General features: G+C 44.8%; 2 protein-coding genes across 7 annotated transcripts in view; one reads left to right on the top strand and one right to left on the bottom strand.

Annotated features, from left to right (window-relative positions):
- Positions 1 to 7,105, bottom strand: part of Rnf121 (ring finger protein 121) — a 53,563-nt gene extending 46,458 nt beyond the window's left edge. Inside the window, exon 1 of one of the 4 annotated variants that reach the window (XM_085841470.1) lies at positions 7,064 to 7,105. In XM_085841470.1, coding sequence (XP_085697596.1) covers positions 7,064 to 7,090 — 27 coding nt within the window. In that variant the 5' untranslated portion in view covers positions 7,091 to 7,105. Of the gene's footprint in view, positions 1 to 327; positions 527 to 800; positions 882 to 1,001; positions 1,183 to 7,063 lie in introns of those variants that run through there. The other 3 variants (XM_021168961.3, XM_021168959.3, XM_085841471.1) reach the window with 3 other exon arrangements.
- Xndc1n (XRCC1 N-terminal domain containing 1, N-terminal like) overlaps positions 1,356 to 13,376 on the top strand; it is a 16,662-nt gene continuing 4,641 nt past the window's right edge. Inside the window, exons 1-5 of one of the 3 annotated variants that reach the window (XM_021168957.2) lie at positions 1,356 to 1,577; positions 6,094 to 6,268; positions 8,132 to 8,273; positions 10,778 to 10,933; positions 12,501 to 12,679. In XM_021168957.2, the coding sequence (XP_021024616.1) occupies positions 6,224 to 6,268; positions 8,132 to 8,273; positions 10,778 to 10,933; positions 12,501 to 12,679 (522 nt within the window). In that variant the 5' untranslated portion in view covers positions 1,356 to 1,577; positions 6,094 to 6,223. The remainder of the gene's footprint in view (positions 1,578 to 6,093; positions 6,269 to 8,131; positions 8,274 to 10,777; positions 10,934 to 12,500; positions 12,680 to 13,376) is intronic. The other 2 variants (XM_085841468.1, XM_021168958.3) reach the window with 2 other exon arrangements.

Genomic DNA, 13,376 nt, shown 5'->3' with positions numbered 1-13,376 from the left:
GAGAGAGGAGGGGGAGGGGGATGAAAGAGAATAAGAATGAACATGAAGTAGAAAACCATTCAACAACTGGAAAACTTTCCCTGGCTCTCTTCTCGGAACCACAATACACATAATGCAATGTCTCTTCTTATCCCATAACGACACTGTAGACTTTACAAGAGGAAGGTCTCTTGAGTTCCAAACACTTAACCCAGGTCTTGTCACAGAACTAAAAATGTTGGTTCAGTGAGCAAAATGGACTGTTTCTGTTACATGATTGTTCATTCATTCACAATCATTCATTCATTCGTTGACCAAAACTTTACTGAACATGCGATATGTACAAACCTTCAAATATAAGAATAAGATGGTTTCTGCCTATAATTAAAAGCTGTAATACTAGTATATTAGCATTGTGTCCCCAACCTCCACATCAAGCTCTTAGTCCTTCCCCAGTGAAAGCCTTGGCCTTGCCTTACAGAAAAGTCCACGCCCCTCCAATTAATGCAACCTCTTAGCCCCAGAGCCTACCTTGGACCTCCGTCTTAATTACCTCAAAATCTTTAACGTCTCTCCCTGGCCTCTGCCCTGCCCTTCATCACCACCCTTATAGCTACTGCCAACCTACTTCACCATGAACGCCTCGGGGTCCCTGAGTCAGAAGCCCTCAGATTTCCCTCACAGAAAACCCGCCTCCCCTGTCAGCTCCCTTTTCCTCAAGATCTTTCCCGTTTCTCCCAGGACCTCCGGCTTCCATCCCTCACTTCCTCTCCCTCCACTTCCAAGCTGCCTTTCCTTTCTTGTCTCTCAATTCCTCTTACCTCATCTAGCTCCCTTTCCGCAAGAGCACCTCCTCCAACCTCCACCTCCACCACTGCCGCCATCTTCACGGCCGGCCCCCACCCCGGTCCCCCGCGAGCCAGCTGCTTCCGCCGCTCAAGCGCTTGTAGCCAATCGGAGGCGCGGCCTGGGCGGAGCAGCAAGACCGGCGGATGCCTGTGAGGAACCTAGAGACCGTCTACCTGCTCCTTCGGAATTAAGAAGGGGCGACTCGTGCGCTGCCAAGCTTCAGCAGGAGAGCGTTCTCGGAAGACGAAAAGTTGTTCTTGAACTATTTCATTGTAAACATGTCACCAGTCCGCACTGTGGAGAGGAAAAGGGAGAGTCCCTGGATGCGCACATTTCGCGACACTCCCTCGCTTAGGACACGAGCGTGTGCACTAAGAACTACATTTCCCATGCTGCACTGAGTCCGACCCGGAAATTTAAGTCCCACTCGCTAAGGGCGAACTGTAGCGTGTAAAAAAAAAAAAAAATTTGTGTGTATATATATATATATATATATATATATATATACACACACACACACACAAGCACGCGGGGTTTTGTTATTTTTTTTTTTTTAGATGAAGTAACTGCTGTATTTCCTCATTGGAAGTCGTCTTTCAGAAATAGCGGCTCCCGTAAGACTCAAAACCCGTTCCTACAGTAGAAAGGCTTGAGTCCAGAAGGCGGAGGTCACGGAACGGAATTGGCGGGAGAATAAGATCCGGAGCCCCGGAGCTGAGGCTACCAGGACGTAAAGTTTACGGACACGGGTGAGAAGGGTTGGGATTTGTCATCTGGAGAGGAGTAGTGAAAGGGAGGAGGGTGGCCAACAAGAAAACGAACAGAGCACCCGGTCCGGGAGTTTTAAGCCCCAGAGAATCTGAGCGTTTAAGAATCAAATGGGACCTCAGTAAGTAGCAGATAATTGCTAATCATCTGGGTGTTTCTTCCTTTTACGTTAGATACGTAAGTAAGAATGAGTCAAACAAAAACTCAGTTCTCCAGGAGCTCACAACCTTGTCAAGAGATAACCAACCATATAGTTGTTACTGGGGAGGCACTTGTTAAATATTAAGGAAGAATAAGCAGAATGGAGCTGTTTGATTAAGACGTGCTTGTGTGTGACATTTTAAAGAGAGCAAGTATTCCAATCAGGAGAAACAGCATGAGAAGATAGGAAGAAAACTTAAGCGATGATAGATTGGAAAGCCACTGTCGCTAGATATTAGTTAGGATTCATGGAGTTACATGAGTAGGATATTGAAGAAAAAGTCAGATCTGAGGCTGAGGCGAAATTACTAGATCAAGACAGCCCTGGCATGAGCATAATGCCTGAGATACCAACATTTGGGAGGCAGAAGGATCTGGAGTTAAGGGTTGGGCTAAACAACACACTTAGACCTTCATCTCAAAAATACTTTCTTGGGGGCCAGCAAGATGGCTCAGTGTTGGAGCTGGAGATATGGCTCAAAGATTAAGAGAGCTTTTGCAAGAGACCCAGGTTGAGTTCCCAGCACTCACGTGACAGTTCAAAAACGTTTGGAACTCCATTTCCAGGAGATCTGACACCCTCTTCTGGCTTCCTCCAGCACTAGGCACACAAGTAGTACGTATATGTGCATGCAGGCAAAATATTCTTACACATAAAATATAAATCCTCGGGGTGGGTTGGGGGGAGAAAAGATGGCTCAGTGGGAAAAGGCAATTGCTAACAAGCCTAGTGGCGTGCATTCCGTCTCCAGAACTCGTATGGTGAGGGAGAATCTGACTCTACAAGCTCTCTTCTGACCCCTGCACATCCACCCCCACACAAATAAATGTAGAAAATAAATTTAGCCGGGCATGGTGGCGCACACCTTTAATCCCAGCACTTGGGAGGCAGAGGCAGGCGGATTTCTGAGTTCGAGGCCAGCCTGGTATACAAAGTGAGTTCCAGGACAGCCAGAACTACACAGAGAAACCCTGTCTCGAAAAAAACAAAAATAAATAAATAAATAAATTTAATAAAAAATACCGGCTAGCTTGGGTTACATAGCAGATACAAGGTCAGCAAGGACTATGTAGCAAGATCATGTCTTAAAAAAAAAAAAAGAATCTTGAGAGACCCTTACCTAAAGACATTCAGATATCGTTAAACACTTGTTACTAATGAATTATTGAACCTGAATGATGAATACATAAGAGTTCATTTACTTTCTTGTGTTTTTGCAGATATTTAAAGTTTTAACCTAGTCCAAGCATGGTGGGACATTCCTTTAATCCCCACACTTGGTAGGTAGTGCTAGGCGATTCTCTGTGAGTTTAGATACCTGGTTTACAAAGTTAGTTCCAGGACAATCAGGGCTGCTCTACAGCCCTGCCTTGAAAAGCCAAAAACTAATAAATAAAATTTTAGTCTGGAGAACTGATTGAGTGAATAGAGTATGGGTTTTTTTGGTGTGTGCAGAGCCTGAGTTCAGATCCCCAGCACCCACATAGAAATGCCAGGAGGCTGGCTGTAGTGATGAAACCCTTTAATCCTGCATCCAGGAGGCAGAGGCCCACCTGGTCTGCATAGCAAGTTCTAAGTTCTAGCCAAGACAGTATTTAAAAAAAAAAACAACACTGGGAAGTAGAGAGAGGCAGGTCCTGGGGATTTACTGGCAAGCCCTCCTAGCCAATCTTTGAGCTAGGTTAAGTGAGAGTCTGGAGCTCCTGTCTCAGAAAGCAAAGGGGAGAATGAGAGAGGGCACCTGCACCATGGGCCTTGTGAGTACGTAGGAGTGCACTCCTAAAACGTTTCTGAGCTGTGTATGGTGGCTCACGCTTATAATCACAACACTGGGCAGAGTTGCCACGAGTTCAGGATCAGCCTGTGCCACATAGTAAGTTCTAGACTCGCCTGGGCTACAAAGTGAGATTGTGTCTCAAAAAAACAAAAACAAAACAAACCCAACCCAAAAAAAGTTTAGCAAAAGACTAACTAAAATACCCAGATGAAACGGGGCAGTGGTGGCTCACGCCTTTAATCCCAGCACTTGGGAGGCAGAGGCAGGTGGATCTCTGAGTTCAAGGCCAGCCTGCCTGGTCTACAGAGTGAGTTCCAGGACAGCCGTGGTTACACAGAGAAACCCTGTCTCAATAAACCAAAAGAAAAAAAAAAAAAAAAGAAAGAAACAAAACTTGTGCTTATTTATTTATGGATAAGTTCTTCCTATGTTGCCCAGGCTAGCCCTGTACAAATATTTTTTTTTCCCTGTAGTGATTGTTGTCTCTGAGGCTTACTACCTCCCTCTGCTAACCTAGGCCTCATCCTGGAAGCTTCTAGCATCTGTACAACCTTATCTGGGCCTAGAATATTTTCAGCCTCTGCTATTTACTCCTGAGTAAGAAGCTCATCTTTTCTCGTTCTTTCTGAGCTCTGGCTGGCTGGTTAAACTCAGCTGTCCTAGCTCAAACTCCTCCCCAGGCTGACTGGTTCAATTTGGCTTCTTTCCACTTCTCACTGAATTGTCCTGCTTGGCTTTAAACTAACTCTAGCAATCTGTTCTAATCTTCTGGCTTGTCATTCTCTGGCTTGTTCTCTCTTCAACCTGTCTCTGTAAAACTCTTCCAATAAAACTGCCTCCTCCCTCTCTCTCTGTTCCCTCTTTTGTTTTGTTTTGTTTTGTTTTCGAGACAGGGTTTCTCTGTGTAGCCCTGGCTGTCCTGGAACTCACTCTGTAGACCAGGCTGGCCTCTAACTCAGAAATCCCCCTGCCTCTGCCTCCCAAGTGCTGGGATCAAAGGCGTGCACCACCAACCGCCCAGCTTACACTGTTTCCTCTTACATAGTGACTCTTTCCTCTCTGTTCTCATGAGAGTTGGGCATATCCTATTCTGTCAAATCTTTCTCTGATTTGTCATTTTGTCAGCTTCTAAATTAGACATCACTTTCAAACTCGTGTGCTTCCTTCTACAAACTAATTTTACCTTCATTGTTTATATTAAAGCTACACACCACAACTAGAAACTGCTTTTCCTTTACAGTAAATAACACAATCTCAGGGTTCACAGTGTGATCAAATATCCTGCAACATGGCCCCAAAGTCCACCTCACCCTCTCCTGTAGCTGGGATAACAGGTGCATGATGCTATACCTGGCTCCTGTGAGTGTTTGTTGTTTTTATTTTATTTTTTTGACATACATTTAGTGTATGGCCTACATGTATGTCTGTGTGAGGGTGTCAGATCCTCTGGAACTGGAATTACAGACAGCTGTGAGCTGCCATGTGGGTGCTGGGATTTGAACTTAGGTCCTCTGTAAGAGCAGCCAGTGCTCTTAACCTCTGAGCCATGTAAAGACAAAATGAGTTAAAAAAACAATCTTGATCCATCTCACGGTCCTAAGAATATTTTATTTTGAATCAGGGTCTGCTTATGTACCCCATGCTCTCCTTGAACCTGCTATGTAGCATAGACTCTGTGTCTTCTTGCTTTAGCCTATCCAAAGCTGGGATCATAGTCATAGGGCACCACACCCACCTCGGAGGAATGAAAGCTATTTCAGGAAAATTACTTGAACAGACAAAGCAGAGTTATATAATGTATTTAGTTGTACGGTTACTGTTATGTCCTAAGGCCATAGAGATGGATGATTTATGGCACCATTCATCTTCTTGGGAACTCACTGAAATATAAATCCAACATTACTATAATAATAGTTTGGTTTTTTTTTTAAAGATTTATTTATTATATATAAGTACACTGTAGCTGTCTTCAGACACTCCAGAAGAGGGCGCCAGATCTCGTTACGGATGGTTGTGAGCCACCATGTGGTTGCTGGGATTTGAACTCTGGACCTCTGGAAGAGCAGTCAGTGCTCTTAACCGCTGAGCCATCTCTCCAGCCCAGTTTGTTTTAATTTGCTGCTTTTTCCCCTGAGGCTGTCTCACAATTGGGAGAGAAGGGAATTTCTTTAGGTAATCCAGATCTACTCCCTGCAGACCCTGATAGCCCTGAGAAGTGAGGCTACTACTGTAAATATATCTGTTATCAAATAAATACTGTTATCAAAGAAACAAGAGTGAGTCCAGAGATAGTGGCTTACACCTTTAATCCAAGCACTTGGAAGGCAGAGGCAGGTGGATCTCTTTGAGTATAAGGCCAACCTGTTCTACAGAGTTCCAGGACAACCTTGTCTGCACAGAGAAACCCTGTCTTGAAAAACAAAGAAAGAAAGAAGCAAAAATAAGTAGCTTATTTTACTTTTGTTCTTTTTCTTCTGGTTCTTTCTTTCTTTCTTTCCTTCTTTCTTTTTTCTTTTAGGAGTAATGTAAAGATTCTTGTTCTCCCAAAAGCTACCAAGAGCAAAACATCAACAGTACCACCGTGGTTACAGAAGACATCTGGGGAGAAAGAGAATCTTCCTCGAACTTAAGGAAGCTGGTGGCATCCAATGGCTCCTGTGAAGATCAGCCATGTGGTGTCATTTTCCTCTCAGGTATATTAGCCACCCATCATGATTGCTTTTCTCTTGGTGATTAAAAGGAATGGGTAAATATAGAAGACTTGCTGTGCTTTGTAGATGGCTGACAAAGTCCTAAGCCTATCTATACCAGAGTCCCTAGATGGCAGTTTGGTCATTATGCTAATGAAATTAATCTAGGGGACTCAAGGCCGTACTTGACCTATGAGGATATAGTGACCACCATCAAATAGGCTCACTTTCTGAATACCTGCAGTTTCCATCTTTGCTAGATCCCAGGCTCTGTGCCCAGGGCCAGTCTCGTGGGGATTGTTAGGGGCTTCCCACCAGTCATTTGCTTCATCCATTATCCCCCTCTTTTTCCTTCCATTATGCTGATCTTTTTTGAGGGGTACCCTTGACATTTGGGTGGCTAAGTCTATTTTACAGCAGTGTCATTGCCATGGTAGAATATTTGGCATTCATCCCTAATGACAGTACTACTACGTGGTGATTATGACAATCAAAAGCAAACCCCAAATGGTTTGAGAGATGATGCAGTGGTTAGAGCACTTGCTGTCTTGCAGAAGACGTAGTTTCAATTCTTAGCACCTATGCAATGGCTCACATCCATACTTTACCCCAGTTCCAGGGAATCCAACAGCCATGTAAGTAGTGAACATACATGTATCCTGGCAAAGCAGTCATACACATAAAATAAAAATTAACTTTTTAAAATCCCTGCACATTTCAGAGAGCTTCTTTAGATGGTGCTTAGGAACTACTATATTAACCCACAAAATTAACTAAAAAGTATTTCACCTTCCTTACCTGCAAGTCAGCTTGAACTCTCCTCATTGTCCTCCCCTTTTTCTTCGTTTTCTTGAGACTCACGATATATCCCTGACAGGCGCAGAACTCTCTCTATACACCAGGATGGCCTCTAACTCAAAAAGATGTACCTGCCTTTGCTCCTGAGTACTGTTTGCTTTTGTAGGTTTGTTTGTTTGTTTGTTTGTTTGTTTGTTTGTTTGTTTGTGAGAGAATGTCTTGCCCTGTAGCCTAGGCTGGGCTTTAACTCAACTATGTATCCAGGATTGGCCTCTAACTCTCAAGTCGTCCTGCTTTAACCTCCTGGGTGCTGGAATTATAGGTCTGTACCGCCATCCCCACCTTCTAATGTTTTGTCGTAGACTCTTCCAGAACTCTGTGGAGACTGTTCTAGAAGCTGAAGAGAGGGTGAGAGCGTGTCTATAGCCTCCCTCCCCAGCCATGTTCTAGAGCTTTCCTTTTACTTTATGAAAAAAACACTCAGACACATGTGAAGTTAACAGTTAAAAGAAAGCTATTGTTGCTGAAACAAACTGGGTGTAGTGTTACACATCTATAATTCTAACTCTTGGGAGGAGTTTATGTTTGAAGCTAGCCTGGACTAAATAAACAAACTTATTTCATAGAATTATTTTGGAGGTAAATAAATGTCTGTGTAAAGGTCTTATGAATAAGGAGTTATTAGTACAGTATAGTGTTAAGAGCTCTATTTTTAGGAACTTGGGGTTGTGTCTTGCTCAGTAATTTAGCCTGGAGTTTTGGATCAGTTTTGAAGCTCCCCCCAGCCCTGCCTGCCATGCTTCAGTTTATTTATCTAACTAGGCAGAAGTAGTGGTCACAACCCAAGAGTCCTTAAGGAGGATTAAATGTGGTAGCCTGGTAAGTGAATGACAGGTAAATGCCTGAGAGTCAGGCTTCCTGAGTTCCTAGGGCTGCCCCTGGTGCTTTCTGTCATATTGAGGGGCCTCAGCAGGTCTGGAATTGTAGGCATCTCTTATTCTTACCTAAGTCTCTTGCCCTTGTGAGCTCAGAAACCCTCCTATTTTTCTCTTAATTTCTCTGATGTAGGATCCCAAATATCCTGTGGAGAACTTGCTGAACCCAGACAGTCACAGGGGACCCTGGCTCAGCTGCCCTCAGGACAAGACTGGACAACTGAAAGTGGAGTTTCAGCTGGAGAGGGCAGTGCCCATAAGCTATATTGATGTTGGTGAGTGAATTTTCAGGGCCTTTGGGACCTCTGAGGAATGAGATGACCCTCCCCACTCCCCTCAGCTATCTCAGTTCCCTCCAGCTGCGTAGCCTTCTGGAAAAAGGCCTGCCTAGATGTGAGGGGACAATATGCTCTTTGCCCTGGGGGAAGGCTTGGTGCTGAAGAAACCCAGCGTCTTCGTTCCTAGAGAATGCAATATGGAGCAGTCAGTAAAGTCCCCAGAACACACATTTAAAGCTAGGCATGGGCCTGGAAGACTGCTCAGAAGGAAAATCACTTGCGATGAAAGTATAAGGATCTGAGTTTGAGTTCCCAGAATCCATGAGAACCAGATGGGATACTCCACATCTGTAAACCCAGTGCCTCTATGGAAGACAAGAAGCTCTCAGACAAGCCAGTGTGACTAACACAACAGCAAACAACAACAGAGATAGTCTACCTCAAACAAAGTAGAAGGGGAGGGCGGTAGACACACACACACAGAGCCAAATGTGGTGTCATAGACCCTGCAATGCCAGCACTTGGGAGGGAGAGATGAACTTCTATTTGAATCACTGGTATGCTGCATAGTTGAATGTCAACTTGACACAAGCTAAAATCATCTGAGTGGATCGAGCCTCAGTTAAGAATATGCCTCCAGGGGGCTGGTGAGATGGCTCAGTGGGTAAGAGCACCGACTGCTTTTCTGAAGGTCCAGAGTTCAAATCCCAGCTACCACATGGTGGCTCACAACCATCCACAACGAGATCTGGCGCCCTCTTCTGGAGTGTCTGAAGACAGCTACAGTGTACTTATATATAATAAATAAATCTTTAAAAAAAAAAAAAAAAGAATATGCCTCCAGTTCAAGGCCAGCTTGGTCTGCAGAGTTAGTTCCAGAACAGCCAGGGGGACATAAAGAAACGCCATCTCAAAAACAAACAAAAGAACAAAAATAAATAAAAGAAAGAAAATGCCTCCATAAGATTATGCTGTAGGCAAGACTGTAGAGCATTTTCTCTTTTTTTCTTTTTTTTTTTTTTTTTTTGGTTTTTCGAGACAGGGTTTCTCTGTGTAGCCCTGGATGTCCTGGAACTCACTTTGTAGACCAGGCTAGCCTAGAACTCAGAAATCCACCTGCCTCTGCCTCCCAAGTGCTGGGATTAAAAAAGGTGTGGGCCTCCACCACCCAGCTGAGAATTTTCTTAATTATTGATTAATGTGGGAAGCCCTTTGTCAGTGGTTCCTGGTTTCTGTAGGAAAGCAGGCAGCTGGACAGGGGCGATACACACCTTTAATCCTAGCACTTAGTAGGCAGAGGCAAGTGGATCTCTGAGTTTGAGGACAGCCTTGTCTACAGAGTAAATTACAGGACAGCCAGGGCTACACAGAGAAACACTGTCTTGAAAAAAAGAAAGAAAGAGAGTGAGAGAGAGAAAGCAAGCTAAGCAAGCCATGGGAATTGAGCACCTTCCATGGCGTCTGCACCAGCTCCTACCTCCAGGCTCCTGCCCTGTGTGAGTTCCTGTCCTCACTGCTTTTAGTGATGCCAGTTACCTTGAGTGTTTTGTTTTGTTTTTTTCCAGAGCTGAGGACCAAACCCAGGGCCTTGCGCTTGCTAGGCAAGTGCTCTACCACTGAGCTAAATCCCCAACCCCTTCAGTGATGAACATTGATATGAAAGTATAAGCCAAATGGACCCTTTCCACCCCAACTTTGCTTCGGTCACAGTGGCCTACTTGGCAAGCTCCAGGCCAGTAAAAGATTGTCTTTAAAATACAAGGTGAGGCCGGGCGTGGTGGCGCACGCCTTTAATCCTATCACTTGGGAGGCAGAGGCAGGCCGATTTCTGAGTTCGAGGCTAGCCTGGTCTACAGAGGGAGTTCCAGGACAGCCAGGGCTACACAGAGAAACCCTGTCTCGAAAAACCAAACAAACAAACAAAAACAAGGTGAGGGTATTGAAGAGATGGCTGAGTATTTAAGAGCACTGGCTGCTCTTCTAGAGGACATAGGTTCAATTCCCAGTACCCTCATGGTGACTAAAAAGCATCTGTAAGTTCAGATCCAGGAGATCTGACTTCCTCTTCGGATCTCTGAGGACACCAGGCACACAAGTGGTACACAGACATGAATGCAGCAAAATACCCATACATGTACAATAAAACAACTCTTTAAAAAAAGATGGACAGCTTTCTGTTAAGACTCTGTCTTAACAGAAGAAAAAACAAACAAACAAGTTGGCTTTAGAATTCTTCAGACTAAAGACTGGTTAGAGGCCACTGTCTTGGATTTCTCAGGACAGAAAGATATTGGTTCCCTTCTAGAGAATAGTGCCTCCCAGGGCAGGTTTCAGGCTGAGATGGCTATGGTGACCCTTCCCCATCATTTAATGGTCTGGGGTTTCATTCCGTTGCAGTTGGTGGCTCCTTGTGTGACTGCTATAGCGTGGGTGTCCCTTCCCACCCCGTACTCTGAGTCATCCTCAGTCATCCTCATCCGTCTTCCACTTTTTGTCCTCAGGGAACTGTGGCTGTGCTTTCCTACAGATTGATGTGGGTCGTTCTTCCTGGCCCCTGGACAGACCTTTCGTCACCCTGCTCCCTGCCACCATGCTAATGTCCCTCACTGACTCCAAGTCGGGGAAGAACCGCTCAGGGGTCCGGATGTTTAAAGATGGTAAAGAGGGCAAAAGCAGAAAGGCAGATGCAGTGTAGAGGCAGGGCTTAGTGCTGCTGGGTGTAGCCTGTGGGAGGGAGCCTGTGCTAGTGCTTAGCCGCATCTGTTAGGGGCACAGGGTAAGCTAGTGTTTGTGTGAGTTCTGCCTGGTGACAAGGATGGGGGTATAGATGAGTATGATTTATATATTTACCTGTGACTCGTTGGTGTCTGGTTCATTGTGTTTCAGGGTTTTGGTTGTTGTGCAGCCCAGGCTAGCCTTAAATACTTCCTGCCCTAGCCTCCCAGGTGCTAGAATTGCAGGCATATGCCACCACACCCATTTCAATACATGTTTATATTTGAATAATTGTATTTAATTTCTAACATGACAAAAAAGAAAAAAGTATAGAATAAATTTTGCTGGCTATATTTATATAATATATAGTTTTTCTTGAATTCTTCTTATGCAAATCTGTGTTTGCCAGGCATGTAACAGATGCATAATATATGATTCCTGGACTCTCAGGCATGCAGTCTGTTTATCTGTGTTTAAATTGGACATTTTTGTCTTGTAGGATAAGAGTGAGATTTTGGAGAGGTTTTTGAGGTATAGGGAGCGATACACTGACTGGATCGTGTTAAGAATCAAAACTGTGAAGTTTGGGGTCCTGGAGAGAGGGTGCAGAGGTTAAGAGCACTGTCTGCTCTTCTAGAGGTCAGTTTCCAGCAACCACATGGTGACTCAACCATTTATAGTGAGATCTGCTGCCCTCTTCTGGCCTGCAGGCATACGTGCAGGCAGAATACTGTACAGAGTAAATACATTTTTTATCTTTTTTTTTTTTAAGTTTGTGGTATTGGTGTTTGATACTGTGGAGGCTGCATAGAGTGGGTAGGAATGTGTGGGAGGTTGCAGCCTCATGTTCAGGAGGGTGGAGACTGGTCTGGAACTGTGGTGGAGGAGTGGTTAGAAGACAAGGAACTAGGCTGAAAGGGCCCTGCCTCACCAGTTTTCCAAAATCTTCCCCTGAGCAGCACAGCCTGAAGGGACGTGTACTGCTGATCTCCAATCTTCCTCTTGTTGGCATTTGCCGTGTGTTGGCCTTGACTTGTCTTGCCTTTCTTCTGATGCGGACGTTCTCCCTTCCTGCCTCCTTCTTCTCTGTTGCTCAAGCTCACGCTTGCATACACACACACACACACACCTCCCCCTCTCCTTCTCCCTCTCTCCAGCGTCTCATATAGCCTAAGCAGACCTGAAACTTGCTTGGCAATCAAGGCTAGCCTCTTGCCTCTATTCCCAAGTGCTGAGATGGCACATGCCCCATTTCCTCCCGCCCTCCCCCCTCTCTCATTTGTAAATATTTATTTCTATTGTTTTATTTATGTAGATGGGGAGTGGGTATATGTACTTGTACCTGAGGAGGCCAGAGGGTGTGGGATTCCCCGGGGACTAGAATTACAGGTAAACCACGTGACATGGGTGCTAGGAACTGAACTCTGGTCCTCTGTCCGAGTAATGAGTGCTCTTAACTGCTGAGCCCTCTCTCCAGCCCTTCCTTTTTCTCTGATCTTTTTTCTTCAGATGATTTCCTGACTCCAGCCTCAGGAGAGTCCTGGGATCGACTTCGATTGACCTGCTCCCAACCTTTCACACGTCATCAGTCCTTTGGCCTGGCCTTCCTACGAGTACGTTCCTCTCTGGGCTCTCAGGCTGACCCTGTAGTAGATCCCTCAGCCCCTGGGAGCTCTGGGCTTAACCAGGTATGTTCTAACTTTTCAGTTCCTAGTTAGAGCCTGATACTTGATTGAAGAAAAGAGAGAGAAAGAATATAAGATTTTCTGGGTATGAACTAATGACATGACTGATCCATGGTATGGTTAAGTGGAAGGATTTTATTGTAGATATAAGAAAGAGAGCAGAGGCAGGCAGATTTCTCAGTTCGAGGACAGCCTGGTCTACAAAGTGAGTTCCAGGACAGCCAGGACTACACAGAGAAACCCTGTCTCAAAAAAAAAAAAAAAAGAGAGAGAGCGAGAAATCCTTTTGGTAGAGGGGACTGGCTTTACATGCCCCTGAGCAATGCTGGCTTTTATCTAACCACCAGAAATCCTACTAGAGTTCAGGCTGAGCCCATTTGTGGATATTTGAGCTGCCACTGCCAGGTGGAATAATGGTTTTTGTTTGTTTGTTTTGGGGTTTTTTTTTTGTTTTGTTTTTTTCAAGACAGGGTTTCTCTGTATAGCCCTGGCTGTCCTGGAACTCACTTTGTAGACCAGGCTGACCTTGAACTCAGAAATCCGCCTGCCTCTGCCTCCCGAGTGCTGGGATTAAAGGCATGCGCCACCACACCCGGTGGAGTAATGGTTTTTTTAATGTCCAAATTAAAATACATATATTGAGACAAGGTTTTACTCTTTCGATAATATACACCTATACAAATTCATTTTATTCATATAA

This window comes from Mus caroli, unplaced genomic scaffold, assembly GCF_978045245.1.
Source record: "Mus caroli unplaced genomic scaffold, Mus_caroli_1 scaffold_8, whole genome shotgun sequence".
Lineage (NCBI taxonomy): Eukaryota > Metazoa > Chordata > Mammalia > Rodentia > Muridae > Mus > Mus caroli.
This window is presented reverse-complemented; position numbering and strand designations above follow the sequence as displayed.